Raw genomic sequence first — 23,917 nt, 5'->3', positions numbered from 1 at the left:
GTGCAAAAAAACTGTGGACAAAAATCGAGTGACACACAGACAAATGAACAATCACTCAGAGTGACACTTAGCAAAACGGAATGGCACTCGGTAGAGTCAATCCTCCGCCAGGCTGAACAGTGTACGTTTCATATCCCACTGATAGGCCGGATCTTCACCAAAATCTAACCAATTCGTCCTTGTCACACACCCAACCTGTCCATCAAGTTTCGTCCAAATCCATCTACAACACAACTTTTAGACGCAACTTTTTATCTCGTTCTATCGTTGTGGTTTTGGAAAATGTACCCTCGGAGAGACCGCATCCATGTACAATACAGGAATCCCGAGATAGTTATTTCTTAGTCTATGTAAAGGTAGACCTTTGAGAGGTAGGGCAAAAATGATATAGCATTATATCTCAAAAAGTTGTGGACGGATTCAGACAAAACTTGGAGGACAGGTTGGTGTGCGACAACGACAAATTGATTCAATTTTGGTGAAGATTTGATTCTGGATCCGGACCAGACAATTTTTTTCAGTGATTCTTCACCATTGACTAAAAAAAACCACCGTTTAGAGGCCATATTTCCCCGCAAGCGGGGGTTGGCCTTTTTCGGGAACTGTGGTTGTTGTTGTTTTTTGGTCCCCTTTTTGAAGCAATGTTTTACGGCCGGATGCCCTTCCTGACGCCAACCCTTTTTGCCGCCTTTAACGACAAGCAGGGAATTACCAGTGAACTGGTACTCAATTAGCCGACCTCGGAAGGATGACAGGCTGAGTCAACCCCCCTGGCGTTAATTCAGCGATTGATCGGGATTCGAACCCAGGATCCGAGGATCCTAAGCCGGCACCCTAGCCGCTAGCCCAACACCAGGGCTACATTAAAACACACACAAATTCACCATTGACTGATCGGGCAAAAACGATATATAGCACGATATCTCAAAAAGTTGTGGATGACTTACAACAAAACTTGGTGGATGAGTTGGGTAAGTGACAAGAACAAGCCGATTCGATTTTGGTTCAGGTCTGAATCCAGATCTGGCCTATCAATGGGATATATATATATATATAATAACCACCTTTAGAGGCCATTTTTCCCCGCAAAGCGGGGGTTGGCCTTTTTCGGGAACCGTGGTTGTTGTTGGTTTTTTGGTCCCCTTTTTGAAGCAATGTTTTACGGCCGGATGCCCTTCCTGACGCCAACCCTTTTTGCCGCCTTTAACGACAAACAGGGAATTACCAGTGAACTGGTACTCAATTTGCCGACCTCGGAAGGATGACAGGCTGAGTCAACCCCCCTGGCGTTAATTCAACGATCGACCGGGATTCGAACCCAGGATCCTAGGATCCTAAGCCGGCACCCTAGCCGCTAGCCCAACACCAGGGTTGCACTGATGGGATACAAAACGTAAACTAACTGTTCAGCCTGGTGGAGGTATGCGCTCTACCAAGTGCCGATCTAGTTAGTGTTATTACTTTTGTTATCAGAAGCGGCCTTGAAAATATGTCACGATAAGCTATTTTAATATGGATATACACCTCAACACGGAGTTCGTCCAAGGTGCAAAACCCCCTGGGGGAGGGGGAAAGTTAAATTGCTACAACCTCCACCGTGTGACCCGTACGCGCCCTGTCAAGGTCGGTTGAGATTGGTTAAGTAACGACCGAATGAATCTCCGTCAAAAAGAAACAAACAGTCAGACAGGCAGACACCAAATTAAGTATTTTAGTATGATTGATGAAACGCCCTGAAACTCGAACCTGTTCTGTAACTTATCATAATAAAGCCATGAACCAAGTTTCAGTTGAACGTGTGTAAGGATATTTTTTTTAAAGCGCAGAAAACCACAGATGGGACGGACAGATGGACAGACAGAGAGCAAACCTACAGTCCCCTCCGGGTAGGGGACTAATGATGTGACACTCAATGGGTCCTAACAACAACCAATTGCCCTGCTGCTCTTCTTTCCAGCAGCCGCAAACATTGAATGGTATGAAGGGGAAGCATTCCTAAGCTAACCTATTTCCTTAAAAACACATTTTGCTTAATTTTATTTATAACCCCCCTCCCCCTCCATCTATTGTGATTCAAATAATCAATTTACCTGCTGCTCCGCAAGCCGGTGCCTTCCCTGAATTTGGGCCTAGCCTTAAATTTTACTTTCCTGTGCTTTAGCACAATTTGTGTGGCTCCAATTTGCCTTACCAACCAATTTGTCTGTAGCACCCAAACCCTTGGGACGCTACTGCATTTCCTAATTATTGTGGGGCTATCACTGTCTCTGACCGTAGGGCTGGTGCTGCCAGAACACATGATGCCCTCTTGGCATTCTCACCTCAGGTACTCCCTGGGCACCCAGGCTCCCTAACTAGATCACCCACCTGACATTTCCTGACGGCTTTCAGCTACCTAGGAGGCCCAAAGTCCGGTGTGGCTTTTCTTCACCACTCTAACTACTGTGCCATACTCAAAGCTGTTCACTACACATTTGCACACCATTTCAATTTTGCTTTTTACCATCAGCACACCGGCACTGTTGTGGCTTCCGGTTTCCAAAACCACCGAATTCCCTCTATCTACCCATCTCTAAGATGGGGATTCATCCCAGTTGGGAGTATGCTTCCCCTTCACATATCACACAAGCACTTCACACTCCTATCAATTTGGGTCCATGCACTCAATGGTTCATAAACCAGCAAACACTATCTCATCCATTTGCTCCATTCATCCTTAATCTTGTCAGGACAAGAGAAGGGAGCTGCTTGGGGGGGTGGGGGAGGGGGGGGGGTGGAGAAGAAGAGGAGGGAGAAGGGGAGGAGGAGGAGGAGAGCATCTTAAGCTTATGTTTCTCAAATGTCAGCCATTCTAAATCATATTTAATTTTCCAGCTACTAACTTTTGCAAACCTCCCGAATCACTATAAACCAGAGACTTGTGAGAGTAGGAATGCAATACATATTCTCTCCAAAAGGACCGACTGGAAAACCTTCCCATCTACTTTCTTAACAATCCTCTTGAAGAGATTCAGTCACTCAAATTATTGGGTCTCACTATCAGCCATGATCTTTCTTGGGCAAACCACACTTCTAAGTTGGCCTCCAAAGACAGTCACTGACTGGGCATCCTATGTCATGCAAAGTCCTTCCTTGGCACACCTGACCTCTTATCCACCTATAAGGCCTTTAGCCAAAACTTGATGGATTACTGCTCTCCCCTCTGAGCTTGAACCCATGCCTCACATATTGCTGAGCTTGATGCTGTGCAAATCAAGGTCTTCAAGATCATTGGAATCTCCTGTGATGAAACTGAGTCTATGGGCCGATCACTTTGCCATCACAGACAGGTCGTTGTTTTCTAGGTCTTCTAACTCCTTTTAGTCTTCTTGGTCTTGCACCCTCTGCTTTGTCCATGCTTTGCCCCATCCAGGTTTCTGTAAAGCACATACGATCCACCAGGGACCCCCTTCTGGTGAAACGACCGAAATCCAGAATCAATGCTCACCGCCACTCATTCATTCCTCATTTCCCCCACCCGTGGAACAAACTTCCACACTCTCTTCAATCTCAGTCTGCCCACCAGGTATTCAAAATGGCTATTCACCACCATTTCAGATAATCACTCATCTAAAGCCATGATATTTTCTACCTCCATTAATCCCCCACCTCCCTCCCATCCAAGCTACCTCTTTCCTTCCTGAGAGTTTGCTTCTGTATACATCTTGTCCAACAAATACATCCTCCCCTAGATCTCACCCCATTTTTGTCCAAGTCTCATTCTATTTTGTCCTTCCACTCTGATGTTGGTATGTTTCCTCTCTCTCTCTGTCTCTCTCTGTCTCTCTCTGTCTTTCTCTGTCTTTCTCTGTCTCTCTCTGTCTCTCTCTTTCTCCCCTTCCATCCACCTCTCCCTCTATACTGTTCCTTTGTTCTGTTGCATCCTGATCCGTTATGTGTTCCAGCTCTTCAATGAGCCTCAACGTTGTTTGCAAATAAATATATTCTCCCATCCAATTTTAAACGTCAATTTATAACGGTCGTAAATTACCTCTATTCCTATGGTCTCACCCATTTAATGTCCTACGCTATTCAGTCTCTATGTCCTCCCTTAACCCTTGGAGCCACTGTGGGACCCCACAACTTTGGTCGCCAATCACATCGTTCAGGTTGGCTCTCCGTAGAGCCCAAACGGGACCCCTCACTAATTCGTCCTGGAGCACACCCTTGCGGCAATATTTGTGGGCAGCACCTGCCCAATTTACCTTGCGTTGTGCACTCCCATTCTAAATGGCCCGGAGGGGACACCTCTTCCCCAATTTGCCTGACGGCCCCCTCATTTCCTGCAAGGCTAACGATGGGCATACAACGAGCGCACACCCTGCACCATCTTCTTTTAATTATCTGGGTCCGCTTAATACTTAGAAGGGAGCATGACCGTTTATCATCATCTGTAATGGAGAAGGCTGCGTGCATGAATGCTCCAACAAGCGGTATCCCCTGCTTATCATTTGGCTCAACCGTAGCCGGTTCCCTTTGAATAAAATCAGTGGGGAGACACACCGGTCTAATCCTAACCGGTCCGTCATGAATAACTCCCCCGATGGCGTTCATCCGCCCCCCTTCATACCACACATAAATCACCATGCACCATACTCGCATTCACACATGTGCCCTCACTCACACTTGCCCATGCCCTCACCCAAAAGTGGCGTGAGCTCGACCTCCCTTGCCGGCAGTTCAGTGTGCACCGAAGTGCATGCTTCGCACACCGGCGCTTCACACATGTGTGCCCTGCTTCACACTGCACGCATCCCAACACACACCCCACTGGGAGGAGCCCCCATCCAGTCCCCTGTTACCTGGATGAACTCCTCTTCCACACCATTCCTGGGTGCGTCCAGAGATTAGTGGATTGTGCTTGCATTCTGCAATCAGATAAATAAATCAATTAAGTGAAGAATGAGTGAGCAGTACGAGCTCTTTATTTATGTGCAGTCCAAGCTTCAACCCTCTTCCAGGTGAGGGAGTGACATGCCACTGGCACAGTCAAAGCTCCACACTTCTCCCTGCAGCGATTGTGCCCATATAAGACCACGTGACATGGCATTGATGGATTACGTGAGGCACTGGGAGTAGGCCTAGACCAGCCACATACTGGGCGTCTTACCTCACTCCCAACTCACTCCTTGAATAATCATAACTATTCTAAGCCTACAAAGGCATTTGTGCATAGTTTAATAAAGTACGCCTTTTTCCTACAGGCTGGTACATGTGTGTTTCGAAGAATCTGTGTAATCTAAAGCTCTCAATATTATTGGCACCTCGACATGAGGACATTGCACAAGGTATGTTTCTCTCACATCACAGACAGGTTTGTGGCCTATTTCCTTTTCATCACCACTCCCCCAGTCTTTCCCGCTCTGCTCTCTCCCAGCCTGTTGACCCTCTCAAGCTCCTCCAAGTTGCAAAAGTTCTCTCAGTAACCCCTCCTGGTTAAAGCCCCAAAATTAAGGTAAACTACCCACCTCCACTCTTTTTTCCTGTTTGCTGAACTGCCTTCCAGAGGTAATTCAATCCCACTCTTCCCTCCAGGAATTCAGGTTGGTGGTCGACCTCACCATCTCATGTCATCTCCCATCTCTGCACCTGTGATCCTTTCTTCTCCCATTAACCCGACTAAGGCACAATCCTCTTATAGGTCATTATATTTTGTGTGTTGTGTCACCCCTCTCTCTCTCTCTCTTTCTTCTGGTTTCATTAGTTCCCTTAATGTTGCTTCCACCAGTCACCCCATTATCAATCAATGCATTGTGTTTTGCCTCGGGTCACCTCACTCTTCCATGAGCCGAGATTTTGTATACCCAAAAAAAAAAAAATTAACTTAAGGACAGGGAGAGTAATAAGAGTTTAGGTCAGGTCAGTGTTTTGACTGTTACTGCTAAAATATAACCCAGTGCAACCTGCCGCATGGTCGGGTAGTTGGCTACTAAACTGACTACCCAAACTGGCTTGCCAGTGGGGAGGGTGAATGTGACAACCTGCAGGACGAAAAACAATACCTGTCAAAGGGCGGATGAGCTCCCTTAGGGAGCCAACAGCCATCCAGTAAGGAGATGGTGTCTCCTAAAAAACACCCATCAAGTTGGACCAGTTTTTTTAGGTAGTAGGTTGTAGACAGCAACCGCACAGGGTAGTACTACCGTTCGGACTTCGGAGTGTTAAAGTGGTGCCCGGAACCATCTTACACTCTCCGTGTCAGATTGCTGGTCTTACTTTCTGTCTCACTAAACTACATAGCTACCGGGCTAGCTTTACTCTCTTTCTCGCTAACAAACATCATACACTTTTCTTCTCTTTTACTCAAGGCCTGGCCACGATGAGGGCTATATAGTCTGTGACTGGAGCCGTCAACATTAACAAAAAAAGGAAAAAGAGAAACATGTGTTAGATAGGAAAACAAAAAAATTGTTGGGAATAATCTATAATTATTTCAAACCAATATCAGCTAAATTATTCAATCAGTTCGACCAATATTTCAATATCCATAACTCACAACCCAATCCCATCCCCACACCATCAAACAAAGAAAGCGAATAGTTGCTTACGTCACTCCTGGGTGCAAATTGTACTTCTTCTTGCCAAGACGGTGCTGCTGTGCAAAAAAGTCATGCCTCTCAGACTTTTTCCACATGTAGTAGAATGCAATGCATTCACCTACTGTGCGAGACCTGACCTGCACCAACGAGTGACAAATGTAGATCGACTTGTGTCAGTAACTTGACCCAAGCAATGAAACAATTTATCCTTAAGCAAGCCACATTCTATCCAACCTTGTTCAATTGTATCTGGAAAAAATCCTTCCCAAACTGCCGCAGGCCATTCTCAAAGTCTCGACACTCATCCTCGGTCCATGCCGACTCGTCAGCTGAGTGACAAACAAGGTTTATGCCAATGAAACATCCAAACTATCCACAACTAATCACTCCCAGGTAACATTGTTGCTCCCACTCACCCAATATATATATATATATATATATATATATATATATATATATATATATATATATATATATATGTAGTAAAAAAAAATTCCAAAACTCTACAGTTTTCAGTAAGAGACGAGCAAAAATGAGGAAGTGTAAGGACAATTTAAATGGACTTCACTGCACTTCTCTCACCTCTCTGAGCTTGCATGCCTGAGTTCAGTTGTTCTCGGGCTTTTGCAGTGTCAAAGTCACACCTCATGAGCTTGTACAAAGCCTGTGAGACAGACAGTGAATGTTCACCGTTTCAATTCCTGCAGGGAAAGCACGTTGCTCAAAGAAGTACCAAGAGGCAGTGACCTCAATTACATCACCAACGCCATTCCATCTGAAAACTGAGCACTGATTAATTAGAGAAACAGAATCTTTATTATTGAGGGTCATTCTTCCTCATTACCTCTACCACTGAAGGTGGATGGAGGTTAAGTTTTCAACCTTGTCTGAGTACATCTCAAAAAGTTGTGGATGGATTCAGAGAAATTTAGTGGACAGGTTGGGTGTGTGACATGGGCTAATTGATTACATTTTGGGGAAGATCCAGCTAAGAGAAAAAAATTTTAATTTCAAAGTGATTCTTCATCATTGTGAGGTGTGGGGCAAAAACGATATATAGCATAACATTTCAAAACATTCGTGGACGAGTTATGAAAAACTAGGTGGATGAGTTGGGTAGGTGACAAGAACAAGCCAATTAGGTTTTGGTCAGGTCCGGATCCAGATTCGGCCTCTCAGTCGGATACAAAACGTATATTATCTGCATGCACTTTTTCAGCAAGGGCACAACAAAACAGAGGCCAACAACACAAAGGGTTGGGTTTATATCAATGCCACATAATTATGGACAAAAATATATTTTTCGGCATACAATTTCCACACATTGGCATTTGCTCATAGAATAGCAATTTGTGAGAAAAATATGCAATTTCTGTACAGAGAGGAAGGTCTGCAAATTCAATCCAATGTCCATACTCTTACAGAGAATCGGTGCTGCTGAAACAGTCTCTGGGCAAATAATTCCCTTGGTGGATTACCATTGCCTTTCCCAGCAGTAGTCAGGGTAGGAACCTGTAATTTTCCCAGGGTGTCACCACACAATGGTCTAGTCTTGAGAAAGACACCATGTGATCTTTAATGTCCATCAGCAAATGCAAGCAGATGCAACACCTGGCTTAATATCCCTCCAAAGTACAGCACACTCGATGGTGCCACACCATGCCTGCAAAGCACCAGGGTGACAATTTATAGTCGTCAGGAATCAACCCCAGACCTGGCAGCTCATAGGCAAGTGTGATACCAAGGAGCTATCTATCCCTGGCCAGTTTATACGAGACATCAGCATCCAAAGAAGACAGAGGCCAAAAAGGCCTCTCAGGATACATTGTCTATACTTTAACTATTTGGTCGATCATGTTTCCTATTCAACCCACCCAGAGGATCCACTTCTCACCCAGGGTTGCAAAAGAGCACGTCAACACATTCCAAATGTGATAACACGTTGCCAAATGGTGCGTTTGAAGTCGTGAAGCAGTGAAATGGCAGATTTGCTTTCATTCCGCCTTAAAACGTGTTGACAAAACATCAATAAAATCAATGCCATCTCCTATCGCGTTGCCATTTTCTACCCAAAACACTACGCACAATGGAAAATGCTTTCTCTTTGACTGACTCAACCATCATGACAGCATAATGATCTCATGAGATTACACCAATATAATCAATACTTGCGATGCACAAGTGCTCTGCTGCCATTATGGATAGGCCATTGGCCATTCTGGCTGAGTCAGCTTGGACGCTAACACTGTACGACAAACAATCAAGCCTAATACCAGGCCTCAACAGTTCAAGAGTCACAAAAAATATAAAATAAACATCCAGCTATCATGATAAAAACTGAGCAACTCTCATCATGCGCAGAGTACAAGAAAATGCCTAAATATTATGGGTCACCTGCTCGCTATCCTGAAGGTGACATCCCAGGGGGATAGCTGCAAGACCCGTTTCAGTACCGTTGGGACGTGCAGCCTCGCGAAGGAATGCTTCTACCTTGGAGGGCGACAGGCCAGAAGGCTGCCACAACAACTGGTCATCGCCCACATATGCTATTCAAAACAAGGAAAGGAAAATCAATTATATATTGCCGCAGAACAATAAGTGAGTTACTAGAGAGCTCATGGCAAAGTTCAAAAGACTCACCCTTTCCAATGGGACCATACTTTGACAAACCTTGTGGTACCTCTGCTTGGTACATGGAACCAACCATGATCTCCTGAAAGGAGAAAAATGAATTGCCAATTGTTATCTATTACGAAAGTAGACATCCTAATACCAATGCAACTAATCATAAAATTTAAATTGTGAAAGATGTTTAATGAGACACCAAGGCAGACAAAACAATATTGTAACAGTACCGGGTCTCCCTATTGGGCGACGCACGATTGCCGGAGAGAAACTCCCAAGATGCCGAGCAGGGGCGTTTCACTCGCACACGCAATGAGCCACTCGATGCGATGTAGTTAGTAATTAAATAATCGGGCTAATACACCAAAGCTCAGCGCACGTTCGGTTTAATGATAATTTCGTTCCATTGCAAGGCGAATCCCGTGGCTCAAAATCACAATAGGCATTAAAACACGAATTAAATAATAGTAATTTGAAACGTTGGCACAGCAAACACAGTCAAAGGAAAACAATACAGTGCAGTTCGGTTCGGGGGTCACGAAGGTTCGGGGTTTCTTCCACATGTTGGTTGAATCTGCATCTGCTCTTTCTATTCATCAAAGCTAGGTTTCCCGAACCGCATCTGCAGTGTCTTTCTGTTATATTTTCCTCCGTGTTGCTGTTTTTCGCCCAAATTTTTGTGCTAAATCATACCTTGTTGTGCTGTGTTGTGTGAATTTGTTATCATGTGGCTCAAGGCTTACTCCTTGGATAGCTGGCGTGCAAATTCTCTGTCTTTGCCAAAAAAGTCTGTTTTAATGTCGCGTTCCTCGTTCCGCTTCTTTTCTCCCAAGTATTGTCCTTTTTGCCTCCTTAATATCATCCGATTACCGCTCATCGTTGAAAAAATATCAACAAACAAAAAAACATTTTCACTCCAAAACTTGTTTGAAGAAGATGTTTCTTGGGTTTGTTGATCTGGAGAAAGCATTCGATAGGGTCCCACGCAAAGTAGTGACATGGGCATTGAGGAAGTTAGGAGTGGAGGAATTGTTGATCAGAGTAGTGATGGCAATGTACAAAAGAGCGCGCACAGCTGTAAGGACGAAGGACGGGAACAGTGGTGAGTTTGAGGTGAAGGTGGGAGCGCATCAGGGGGTCAGTACTAAGTCCACTACTATTTGTAGCTGTGATGGAGGTGCTGGCTCAGAACGTAAAGGAGGGTTTACCGTGGGAGTTGTTGTATGCAGATGATCTGGTGTTGATTGGGGAGATTATGGATGGACTGAAGGAGAAGATGAACAAGTGGAAGGAATGTATGGAGGCAAAAGGTCTGAAGGTGAATATCGGAAAGACGAAGGTGATGGGAAGTGGTAAAGCATGTGGTGAGGTGGAAAAAACTGGGAAGTGGCCGTGTGCTGTATACAGGAAGGGTGTCGGAGTGAACTCCATTCAATGTACAATGTGCGCTGAGTGGGTTCATCAAAAATGTTGTGGTTTGAGAGGGTCATTAACCAGCGTGGCAGCTACATTCAAGTGTAAGGTGTGCACAGAGGGAGCTGCAGATGGAGGAAATGTTGAGTTGGATCTTGGAGACGGCGTGAAGCTGGAAGGTGTGAAAACATTTTGCTACCGAGGAAACATGCTGAATGAAGAAGGTGGATCAGAAACGGCAACGGTTGCTCAAGTGAGATGTGCATGGAGGAAGTTTCGGGAACTGAGTGGCGTGCTGACGAGGAGGGGACTATCGTTGAAGCTGAAGGGAAAGGTGTATGCTGCATGTGTGAGAAGTGTTATGATTTATGGGAGTGAGACATGGGTAATGAATGTAGAGCAGCAACGAAGGCTGGAAAGGGTGGAAATGCGAATGGTTCAGTGGATGTGTGGAGTATCATTGAGAGAGAGGAAGACAAATGATGAATTGCGAAAGATGATGGGAATGGAGCCTGTGATGGATGCTGTGAAGAGAAACAGGTTGAGATGGTTTGGTCATGTGTTGAGGAAGGATGAAAGTGACTGGTTGAGAAGAGTGATGGAAATGAATGTAGAAGGAAGTAGAGGACGGGGAAGACCGAGAAAGACCGAGAAAGACTCGACTAAAGGTGGTGGAAGAAGAAATGTGGGCAAGGGGGTTAACAAGGGGAGACGCAGAAAATAGGGCAAAATGGAGAAGATTGTCATGGGGCCCGCAAGGCTAACCCCCGCTCTAGCAGAGAAAATGGCCTGAAAATTCCTGTTGTTGTTGTTGTTGTACTCCAAAACACGATTTGAATCAGACTTAATTTCCATCTGCCTACACTTCCTGTACTTCATTCTTTATCTCTCCATTTTCTCAATATCTCCAAACAATCTCCAATTAATGAAACACTTCTTCTGTTAAATAAGGGGCATTTCATTCATATTTTAAAATGCTTCACTTCCATTATTTCATCTTCTTCAACGCAAACTATTAATCCGATTCTTCTTCTTCACAAAGATAAATCTTCCAAACCCATCTCTCACCGAAGCACTTGGTCCATCACCACTTCTCCCATACTTACAGCGCCACCTTCATCCGTGCCTTCAATAAAGATTATTTCCACCCATCCCATGAACTCTGCTTCCGAATATCCAAACTGGGAATCTTGAGAAGTCCAGTGTGCAGAGGTGATCTCTGCTCATGAGAATCAAACCCCTTCTCCCTCGTCTTGTCCCATCTCAGCTTCCCCCTCACCCTAACCCCTACCACCCCAACCCATTCCCTCACCCTAACCTCTAGGACCCCAACCCATTCCCTCACCCTCCCCCACCCAGCCCACACCTTCCCAATTCCTCCTCCTCTGTACATCACTGTGTGGACCTCAAACATCCGAGGCCTCCACTCCAACCTGACATCTCTCAACCCAGGCCACTGCTGATAATCCGGACATCGATGTATTTAACAGAATCCTTCCTCCCACAGGCCGTCACTGACTCATTAATGTTTCTCCCCGGCTATGGTCTTTGATAGACCTGAACCCCACCTGGCGGCAGAGTTGCACTTTACATCAATAACTCAAGTTCTCACTGTCCGTGTACTGATCTTACACCTCCCAACCCCGAGCACCTTTGGCTGTGACTTCCCTTCGGCTCCCACCTCGTTACCTCCGCCACCAAAGGTGGACGGTGGTTATGTTTTCACTCCTGTCTGTCTGTTTATTTGTTTGTATGTGAGCAGGATATCTCAAAAAGGCATGGAAGGATTCGGATGAAACTTGATGGATTGCTTGGGTGTTTGACAATGAGGAATTGATTCGATTGTGGTGAATATCCGGATACAATATTTTTTGTTAATTTTGAAGAGATTCTTCCTAATTAACAGACAGGGTCAAAATGATATATAGCATGATGTTTCAAAAAGTTGTGGATGGATTATGACAAAACATGGTGGGCAAGATGGGTAGGTTATAATAACAAACTGATTTAATTTTGGTTCACGTCGGGATGCAGATCAGGCCTATGAGTGGGATACAAAACAAACTGTTCAGCCTGGTAGAGGTATGCGCTCTACCCAGTGCCGTTCTATTTTGTCAGTGTGTTGTACCCTATGCTCTTTCCAAGCTTCCCTACACATCTTCAAAACAGCTATTCACCACCATCTCATATCAACCATCACTCAAAAATCCAAAACCGCCATCAAATCCCCCTTCTCCCCCCCCCCCCCCCCAACCACCTTTCTGTTCCAAATTTACAGTTCTTCTTTTCCGGGAGTTTGCCTCTGTATCCATCTTGTGAATCCTGTGCAGTCCTCCCCAACTCCCCTTTCCTCTCCACATCCCTATTTGTCCAAGCCTCCCTTTATTTTGGCATTCAACCCTGCTGTTGGTATCCCCCCCCCCCCCACCCTCCTCTTTCTACTGTTCCTTTTGTTCTGTTTCATCCTGATCTGTTCAGTGTTCTGGCTCTTCCACAAGCATCGACTTTGTATACACAAAAAAAGAACCGATGACGAGCTTTACACGAAAAAGAACCGATAAAACTAAACACGGACAGACTCAATGCCCATCTTGGACTGGTTGTTATCCACGCAGACTCAGAAGAGGAACACAAGACAAACGCAAGAGGAGAAATATGGGGAGGTATATGTAGGGGGAAGATTCTCGAAAGGTGCCTGGGAAGAACAACCAGCTTGCAGGCAAGAGGCCCTCCATTCGTACTGCACTGGAGTCAAATCATGATTGGATCAGCGCTTCTGTGGCTCGCCCTAAGCTGGGACTGAACCGGAACAAAGCCAGACTCCAACTGCTGTAACAGCTTGTACCATCAAATATGGGGCTCCTATTTGCACCACTTGCTTTGCCTCGACTCGAACTGTATCACTCCCACAGCCTCAATTTCAACGGCGGCACCAACCATGACGCTTCCTTGCTGGGTTTATTTTATAACCACAGTCCTGACGTCATCTGATGCAGAGACCACACTTGCTGGAAGTCACACACACAGACCCGCCATGTTGGCACAGTGTGCAGGAGATCACACACATGGACCAGCTATGTTGGTTACGCAGTTGTGTGGGGAGGTGAGAATATTATCACAGCCAAGGATTAAGAACACTAAATACAGAGGGGGAAAAGTGGGAAAATAACCAGACATGGAGGCTAGGTTGACAATGAGCTCTGTATGCGCTCAAGCCTGGCAGCTGCTAAGTTGGGTGCCACAAAACACCTTATGCTAACATCCATTATGAATTAACCAATTAGCATCCCCTACCTGCCCCTCCCCTCCCTCCCCATCCCACACACGCTCAGAACCCTCGCGTGGAAGTCTGAGTGTGCTCGCATTAACTTTGCTCCCTCGAGGTCATGCCTGGCCCGGGGAGGATAAAAGACGAGCGGTCTCACTTTCAGGGCTGCTTTGTGCATTGGGATCCCATGGAGTAAAACTGCCCGCCTGTTTGAGAAAAGTCACCTGCCTGCTCGGGAACAACCTGTGTTGGGTCGAGCCGAGCTGCGCTGGCCTAGCACGAGTTTCACTGGTCTAAGGCCTGATGTACAGGGTGAGACGAGCACAGAGTGAGGCCCGAACGCAAACGACACCATGAGGTCCTCGACGCACAGCAGTAGCTCCATGCTAAATCACACAATCTTTTCTTGCATTCTCCAAAGAACCCCTAATTTGTCTACTTAAGAAGCACAAAGCTTAAACAATTATAAAAGAGCTATCAGGATTTACCTCCATCCCCATGTGGGCGAGGAAACGCCGAGGAAAATTGTTAAAACACCACGTTGATGTGGTGGAAACGCCGAGGCCCACGTACAAACGGCGCCCCAAGCGAGTGAGGCAATGTTACACACCTCACACCATTTCCTATTAGCTTACGCCACATACCCACACATAACACACCACCTTCCTTCCTTACTTTCTTTCCCTCCATTTTGGGATCCGCATAAGCCCGCCAGTTTGCGCAAGGCAAGACAGAAGCTGCATCTAAGCCTCGCACTGCCTCTATCTACTTTTTCTTCTTCCTCTCTGCTTTTCCCGGATGAATGCAGCATGTTTGTCTCGTGTTTTGTAGATGAGATTGTTTAAGGGGTTCTTTTTCATGTGCTCAGGGTAAGTCTGTTCTCATATTTTTCATTTCTTTGTGAATAAAAGCTTGTGAATATGTGCTTTTGAATAAGGTCCTTATAAATACGCGCTTTAAATTTGGTAAAACGTTTCAAATAAGGCCGCGTCGTGTACGTGTTAGGATGTGCACATGCGAAATACACGTGCATAGGCATAGTTTCACACCTGCTCGGTTGTGTCTTTTCCATCATTGGTTCAGCATAGTGTGTACATGATAAATAAACGGTAAGTTCTGCCCCAAGAATTTGTCCAAGGTCGCCAACGACCTCACCTATGGTTTCGCTCAGCCAGATATAAAAAGTATACGGGTGGGACGTTGACAGCGCGGTGACCCAGTTAGAGTAATTGAATCATAGAATAAGGAAACACGACGCTGGGAGCAGGACCCTGTTAGATTTAATTGTGTTAATCAAGCTGTTTAGCAACCTGCCGGGCCGCAGAGTTATCCGTGGCTGGTGGGTTCAGGGTCGGAAGTTGAGCAGCAGGTCCGAGCGGCCTCCTCGTGCATCTCGGCGCACTCGCTCCCCAGCCCCGCATCAAAATATTTGAGCCTCAACTCGAATATAACACGCCAACTATCCGAGCCACCAGGCACTTGACAATAATCCCAATACAAGTATATCAACTGCAATTTGGCATTTCATATCATTTCATTACTTTTTTCCAATCATCGGTCGGCATGTAGTCCTCATCAGACTCTGACTCCAGGCTCCCCTTATCTCCTTCAAGTGCAGTGCGGGCTGCAAGAAGTGCAAGCATTCATTACAGCAAATTCACAGAACAAAGTAGAACATTTAAGCTTAATATATCTCTTTGACCTCAGAAAAATATGCTTGCAAAGAGTGAACCATGAATCCTATTTAAATGGGGTTATGTGTGCATAGTTGCTTACAGCGCAGGGTTCGTGTTAGCAAGTGCTGAGACCGTGGCACCTCCCCCGAGAAACACTCAATTTCCTCATCTTCATCGTCTTTGGTTAGCACCTTTCCATGATATACCCACTGTGCCAAAAATGGGAGCAAAGTACAGGATGTCAGAATAGCACAACAAAATAGGTAGCTGTTTAATTCCAACAACATGTATTATGTATGTATTACAGGGTGTTTCAAAAAGAGTGATACAACTTTAAGCGTTTATTTAAAAAGAAACCGAAACCTCAGGAATGTGAACCAAACATTTCTTGAAAGTTTAAGACATGGTATTTTCTATCACTGATTGCTATTGCAGTAAGTCACTGCTGGAGTTTGTGAGAGGCTTCGGTTTGAAATTGGCATTTATGCAAAATCCTTGTAATTGACGTTCTCGATGTGTGCCCCTCTGCAGTTCAGACAGGCATTGATCCCGACTCCAAAGTTCTGTCCAACTTTCCTGCATGTCGCGTGTGGCACTGCCTGGAGGGAATCTGACACATCATGCTTCAGATCATCCAATGTGGCTGGGCGGTTGACGTAGACAGAGTCCTTGGCAGCCCCCCAGAACCAGTAGTCCAGAGGGTTCAAGTCTGGGCTATAGGGTGCCCAGTCAAGAGTGGTACCCAGAGCAACGAGGCAGTTTCTGAAAAGCTGCTGCAGGAAAGTGATTGTGTTACCAGCTGTATGTGGGGGTGCACCATCCTGCATAAACCAGGTCATGCTGAGCTGGTTTAGGGTGATCTTTAGGGCTAGATCATTATGGAACTTCTGGAGCACGAGCTGGTAGTGCTCACCGTTGATCGTCACCGTCCTGCTGTTGTCATGCTCAAACCAGTAAGGCCCGAGCATTCCCCATATGGCATTGAAGGTGCAGAAGCATGTGACCTTAGGCCCTTTCAGGTACCTCTCAGTGATCCCATCAGGTGGTTCTGCCCCACAGAAAATGTTGTTGTGGCTGTTGATGGCACCGTTCAATTGGAAATGGTCTTCTGCTCTACTGTCAATGGCATAGTTGAGTTATGGAGCAAGAAATCCCAGGGAACAAATACCACGATAACACCACCAAACCCGACACACAATGGAAAATGCATAGATCAAAAAAAAAGAAAATGAAAATGGTACAGATCAAAAAACAAAAAAATTGCAGGAAGTCAAAGTTGTATCAATCTTTTTGAAACACCCAGTATGTACTGTCGTGGCCAAAACTTTTGGCACCCTTGCACCTTTTTCAAATAATGCACCATTCATTTCTTCCAGGAAATTATTAAAATTAAAAAATCATTTGGTATCCACGTATGGAAATATTTGGTTTGCAGTGGACCAAAACAAAAAAGCTGAAAAAATGACGAAATCTTAGCGAATTCCACACAGAAACCCTACAATGGCCCGGACAATATTATTGGCACCTTTTAGAAGTTGTTATAAATAATTAGATTTCAAGCAGGTGATTCTTCTTTCCTTTGGCATTGAACTCACCGATGGTGAGTTGCAGGTGCCTGAAATATAAAAATCACTCATTCAACCAGTTTGAATGGAGAAAAGGAGTCATTCTGCTGTTTTGTGTCACTGTGTGCACCACAATGAGCATGGAAAAAAGAAACAAAACAGAGAATTGTCTGAGGAGGTCAGACACAAGATTTTAGCAAAGCATGGACAATCTCAAGGCTAGAAGTCCATCTCTAGAGACCTTGATGTTCCTGTGTCCACCGTACACAATATTATCAGGAAGTTTGAGGCCCATGGCACTGTCGCCAACCTCCCTGGACGTGGCCGCAAGAGAAAACTTGATCAAAGATTGCAGCGAAGCATTGTTCGAATGGTGGACAAAGCACCTCGATCAACTGCTAAACAGATACAAGATCACATTCAGACACAAGGTACGACAGTTTCAACTCGCACCATCCGTCACCAACTCAATGAAAGGGGGTTCCATGGTAGCAGACCCATGATGACCCAAATTGCTGAGAGAGAGACATAAGAAAGCCTGACTGGGGTTTTCCAAACTATACCTGAACAAGCCAAAATCCTTCTGGGAAAAATCCTGTGGATAGATGAGACCAAATTAGCACCTTTTTGCAAAGCACATCATCTCTATGTTTACAGAAAACAAAATGAAGCCTTCAAAGAAAAGAACACCTTCCCTACTGTCAAACATGGAGGAGGTTCAGTGATGTTTTGGGGTTGCTCTGCTGCCTCTGGCACTGGGTGCCTTGAATGTTTGCATGCCATTATGAAATCAGGAGATTACAAAGGCATTTTGAAGCGCAATGTTCAACCCAGTGTCAGGAAGCTGGGTCTCTGTCGAAGGTCATGGGTCTTGCAGCAGGACAATGACCCCAAACACACTTCAAAAAGCACCCAGGAGTAGTTCAAGACAAAACGTTGAACTGTTCTGAAGTGGCCAGCAATGAGTCCAAATCGAAATCCCATTGAACACCTGTGGGGAGCTCTGAAAACAGCAGTTGGGAAAAGGCACCCTTCAAATCTGGGAGAACTCGAGCAGTTTGCACAAAAAGAGGTGGGCCAAACTACCAGTAGAGAGGTGTAGGAAGCTCATGACTGCAGTTATTTTGTCCAAAGGCTGTGCAACCAAATATCAAGTTGCGGATGTCAATAATTTTGTCAATGCCATTTCGTTTTATTTTCTGATTTAAAAGGATATATTCAGTTCTGAATCAAAAACAAAGGTTCTGTAATATTAACAGTGAAATAAAGAATTGTGGAGACCAAATACTTTCGTCAATTTCAACTTCTTTTTAGAGAAAATTATGAGTTATTTGAAAAAAGTACAAGGGTGCCAATATTTTTGGCCACGACTATGTATGCATGCATATATATATATATATACACAGACTTGGCATTTAATATGGAATATTTTTATTGTGGGGTGATCTTACTTTTCAAGATGTCTTAGAACGAAAAGTTCATTGGAATTATGTTGAAATTATTCTAGATTTTGTTAATGTGACCTTTAAAAGAAACAAAAAACCACATTTGACATTTCGAAACAAATAAATTGATCCTTGAAAGTGATGGAAACTGATATCGAACTCAATTCATGGACAGTACTGTGTTAAACTTCTGTACGTTTTCCAGAAGTATCTCTTTTATTTTGCACATTAGCCAAAAAAAAATTCACAAAAACAAAAGTTAAATTACGACTGGGATTACGGACAGTAAAATTACAGTTCAGTACTTCGTGTAACCCCCACGAGCATTCAGGGAGAGCACATATACGTTGAGGGCATGCTGTTCACGAGATTTGCCAAGGTTTGGACAGGAATCGCTTGCCATGCAGTGACAATAGCCTGCTGCAATTCACACACAGCGGTCGGCTGCTGGTCCAAGTGGGTCGATTTGACGCGTTAATTCTGCCCACAAGTTCTCTATCGGATTGATATCCGGGGACATGGCAGGCCACTCCATATGCTCTACACCACGGGTCAGCAAGAAAGTGTTGGATCATGCGAGCACGATGAGGCCGTGCATTGTCATCTTGGAAGACAAAGTTTCCTCGAAAGGCTGCACGAGCAAATGGAAGCAATGTTTCTTCCAGAATGGCCCTGTATTTGAACTGGTTCAGGTTTCCATTCAGAACAACCATGTCAGTTTTTCCCCCTGCATGAAAATCAGCCGAAACGGTTCACCCCACCACCTCCAGCTGGGACTCTTGGGCACTATACAATGTTTGTTGTAGGCTTCATGCACTTGTCTGCGCACTCGGACGCAGCCATCTTGACGATAGACCGGAAATCTAGACTCGTCACTGAAGATCACGTGATTCCAGTGTCCTGGCTGCCATTGACGGTGCTCTCTGGCCCACTGCAATCGGCGCTGGCGGTGTTTTCTGGTCAGGCATGGCTTCTCTCAGGGGACGCCTTGCACGATAGCCTGCTTGAACCAGTCGTTGGTTGACTAGCCTTCTGGATACAGGCACATTTGTCAGTTGCTGCCACTCAGCCCGAAGCCGATTAGCTGACTTGGTACGGCCATTGCGGACTAACCGGTGCAGCTGGCGATCATCCCTCCTTGTGGTTCTGCGGGGACGTCCTGGCCTCGGGATTGGAGTAGGGACAACCCACTCTGAGCATTTCGTCTCAGGATCTTTGACACCTGACCTTGAGTGATGCCATACTGCCGAGCAATAGCACACTGTTTCATGCCGTAATTTCGTAAAGCCACCACTCCATGACAAACAGCATTGTCGAGTTGACGGACCATCTCCAGAGGAAGGCGGCAATAACTTTTGGAGATGTGCAGCAGTTGTTTTCCACTAATACTGAACGCAACAATCCTTGTATACCCCGACTGTGAAGCCAATCATCAAATGCACCTGTCCGTACATTTTGCCACGCCACCTGTGATATAATCTTCTTGTTGACTTCTTGCTGTGACAGACAATCAGTGACAAGGTTCTTTTAACAAATAAATCACCAAAGTGTAAAAGAAACTCACCAGATTGATATACTGAGTGAAGAAAGTACACCCAAGTCAAGAAAAAAAAAAAATTCCATGTTAAATGCCAAATTCATTCCTCTTTTCTCCGCCTCTGGAACAAACTCCCTCACTCTCTTCAATCCCACTCCACCCTCCAAGTCTTTAAAACAGCTGTTCACCACCATCTCTTATCTTCCCCGCCCATCCAAAAACCTTGATCTTTTCTACCCCCCGCAATTTCACCCCAATTCCACTTTTTTGAAATACCAACTTCTGTCCAGGAAGTCCTTGGTGTCGTTGTGTTTATTACTTCGCCCTCCCCCCTCCCCCCCTCCCCCCCCCCCCCCCTTCCCACACATCTCCCTGCTCTCGGATGTTGTGTTTGTGTGCTTCCCCTTCTCTCCCCATCTTGTCTTCAACGCTCCCTCTTTTTGGGAATTTTTTTTGTCTGGTTGATTTGTTTGTGAAGTAAATATTAGCTCTTTCACGAGCCTTGATTCAGTATTAAAAAAAAAAAAAAAAAAAACAACTGTGTGTGTGTTGTGTGTGTGTGTGTGTTGTGTGTGTGTGTGTGTGTATAGTATAATAATATATATATAGTATTATATATATATATATATATATATATATATTATATATATATAGTATACTATATATATTATATATACTATATATATATATATATATATATATATATATATATATATATATATATATATATATATATATATAATATCTATATATATATATATATATATATATATATATACTATATATATACATATATATTATATATATATACATATATATATATATATATATATATATATATATTTATATATATATATACTATATTATATATATATATATATTGCACAGATATATATATATATATATATATATTGTTATGGTTTTGGAATAAAGGATAACCCCCCTCGTAGGTAGACGCAACCACAACATGTAGACTTGCGGTAGTTCAATTATTTATTCGTAAATGTAGGCGTAGTCCTTTTCCTGTGTTAGTTTTGCGTTGAGTAGGCCAGTGAGTAGGGCTCAATTGGGCTAGCATGCCATGTGCTCGGCCTGGAACAAGTCTGGCAAGGCCGAAGGGAGGAGCTGCAGGGGGAGTGGCCGGTAAGCGACGAGCCACCAATCAGAGCTCGAGGGGAGTGGCTCACCACGGCGACGAGAGGTGGGGCTTGGAACATTCGAGTAAGACTCTGTGGCGGGGGACATAAAACCATGCTCTGGCCCCCCCCGCCTCAGACGAGTCGAGGCATCGAGTTGAGAGGGAAGCGAGAACGCACGAAGTCGAGTTGAGTCAGTTGAGTCGAGGAACATTCGAGTTGAGTGGAGTCGAGAGTTGAGTCGGAGCCCCTGTGAGAGTCAGAGCCAGCGAGAGCCAGAGAACGAGTCGGAGTGTTTGACTTGCATTGCTTGATATAGCCTCGTGGTACACGAATCCCCCGCTGCCCTGTGCCTGTATTAAATTGCGCTTGTGAAGACGACCCGTTCCGGGCCACAGACGCGCGATCTCCTCCTGCCTGCATTTTCCTGCATACGTGCCGTGACCACAGAAGGCCACGCCGGGCGAGCTGTCCCGGACGCGACCGACGGCCAAGGCACGATTTGGCGCGCGAACTTCCTTCCTTCTTTTCCCCCGTGTGAGTGAGTGGGCCCTTTGTCTGGGTTAAGTTAAGATTGCTTAAGTGCCTGCTCTGTGTCTCCTAATCCTTGTACATTGTAAATAAATCGTGTTATTCCTCTTATTTGACCGTTTCCCGTGCTTTCCATCAATTGGCTTAGCATCGCACAACCAGAACCGCTCGAATCGGGTTCAATAAAAGGGTAACGGCACGAGTCATGTGATACGCACGACCGCTCGGGCGTACTCCATTAGCGTGGCTTGTGCGAGGTCCGGTCCACGTTCCCATGGCAGCGTGGGTATCAAAGGTACGTGCGGCGTCGACCCGGTACCCTTTTCCACGTTTTCTGCAGGGGTGGCGATTTGGCCTCGTGGACAACGAAGACCCAAGGCGGAAAAAGGGGTTTAACCCCCCTTTGTAACATGGACGGGCTTCGGGAGATCCACAACAGTATGTGTATATGTGTGTGTGTGTGTGTGTGTGTGTGTGTATATATATATATATACATATATACATATATATATATATATATATATATATATATATATATATATATATATATATATATATATATATATATACACACACACACAGACTTGGCATTTAACATGGAATTTTTTTTTTTTCTTGACGGGTTTACTTTCTGAACTCGGTATATCAATCTGGTGAGTTTCTTTTACGCTTCGGTGATTTCTTTGTTAAAAGAACCATGTCACTGATTGTCTGTCCCAGCAAGAAGTCAATAACAGGATTATATCACAGGTGGCGTGACAAAATGTACGGACAGGTACATTTGACGATTGGCTTCACAATCGGGTATATAAGGGTTGTTGCATTCTGTATTAGTGGAAAACTGCTGCACGTCTACAAAAGTTATTGCCGCTTCCCCTGGAGATGGTCCGTCAACTCGACAATGCTGTTTGTCATTTCGTGGTGGCTTTACGAAATTCCGGCATGAAACAGCATGCTATTGCTCGGCAGTATGGCATCACTCAAGGTCAGGTGTCAAAGATCCTGAAACGAAATGCTCAGAGGGGTGTCCCTACTCCAATACCGAGGTCAGGACGTCCCCGCAGAACCACAAGGAGGGATGATCGCCAGCTGCACCGGTTAGTCCGCAATGGCTGTTCCAAGTCAGCTAATCGGCTTCGGGCTGAGTGGCAGCAACTGACAAATGTGCCTGTATCCAGAAGGCTAGTCAACCAACGACTGGTTCAAGCAGGCTATCGTGCCAGGGGTCCCCTGAAAAAGCCACGTCTGACCAGACAACACCAGCCAGCGTCGATTGCAGTGGGCCAGGGCAGCACCGTCAATGGCAGCCAGGACACTGGAATCATGTGATCTTCAGTGACAAGTCTAGGTTTCTGGTCTATCATCAATATGGCCGCGTCCCGAGTGCGCAGACAAGTGCATGAAGCCTACAACGAAGATTGTATAGTGCCAAGAGTCCATGCTGGAGGTGGTGGGGCGTGACCGTTTCGCCTGCTTTTCATGCAGGGGGCAAAACTGACCTGGTTGTTCTGAATGGAAACCTGAACCAGTTCAAGCACAGGGCCATTCTGAAAGAAAACATTGCTTCCATTTGTTCGTGCAGCCTATCGAGGAAACTTTGTCTTCCAACATGACAATGCACGGCCCTCATCATGCTCGCATGATCCAACACTTTCTTGCTGACTGTGGTGTAGAGGCATATGGAGTGGCCTGTCATGTCCCCGGATATGAATCCGATAGAGAACTTGTGGGCAGAATTAATGCGTCAAATCGACAACTTGGACCAGCAGCCTGCCTCTGGTGCGTGAATTGCAGCAGGCTATTGTCACTGCATGGCAAGCGATTCCTGTCCCAAGACCTTGGCATATCTCGTGAACAGCATGCCTCAATGTGTACGTGCTCACCCTGAATGCTCGTGGGGGTTACACGAAGTACTGAACTGTAATTTTACTGTCCGTAATCCCAGTCGTATTTTAACTTTTGTTTTGTTAAAAAAAAATTTTTTGGCTAATGTGCAAAATAAAGAGATACTTCTGGAAAACGCACAGAGGTTTAACACAGTACTGTCCATGAATTGAGTTCCATATCAGTTTACATCAACTTTCAAGGATCAATTTACTTGCCTTCGAAATGTCAAACGTGGTTTTTGTTTCTTTTAAAGGTC

At 45.1% G+C, this 23,917-nt stretch overlaps 1 protein-coding gene across 49 annotated transcripts in view; it reads right to left on the bottom strand.

Annotated features, from left to right (window-relative positions):
• Positions 1-23,917, bottom strand: part of LOC137440177 (mesoderm induction early response protein 1) — a 120,307-nt gene that overhangs the window by 12,767 nt on the left and 83,623 nt on the right. For 29 of the 49 annotated variants that reach the window (XM_078768982.1, XM_078768974.1, XM_078768825.1 and 26 more), the window contains 7 exons: positions 15,661-15,769; positions 15,426-15,508; positions 9,219-9,291; positions 8,973-9,124; positions 7,161-7,242; positions 6,813-6,907; positions 6,588-6,715 (listed from right to left, as the gene is read on the bottom strand). In XM_078768982.1, the coding sequence (XP_078625108.1) occupies positions 6,588-6,715; positions 6,813-6,907; positions 7,161-7,242; positions 8,973-9,124; positions 9,219-9,291; positions 15,426-15,508; positions 15,661-15,769 (722 nt within the window). Of the gene's footprint in view, positions 1-4,841; positions 4,908-6,587; positions 6,716-6,812; positions 6,908-7,160; positions 7,243-8,972; positions 9,125-9,218; positions 9,292-15,425; positions 15,509-15,660; positions 15,770-23,917 lie in introns of all 49 variants that reach the window. The other 20 variants (XM_078768854.1, XM_068136521.2, XM_068136492.2 and 17 more) reach the window with 2 other exon arrangements.

This window comes from Myxine glutinosa, chromosome 1 (assembly GCF_964187855.1).
Source record: "Myxine glutinosa chromosome 1, kmMyxGlut1.1, whole genome shotgun sequence".
NCBI lineage: Eukaryota > Metazoa > Chordata > Myxini > Myxiniformes > Myxinidae > Myxine > Myxine glutinosa.
The sequence above is the reverse complement of the archived record's forward strand: the minus strand, read 5'-3'. Positions and strand labels throughout refer to the sequence as shown.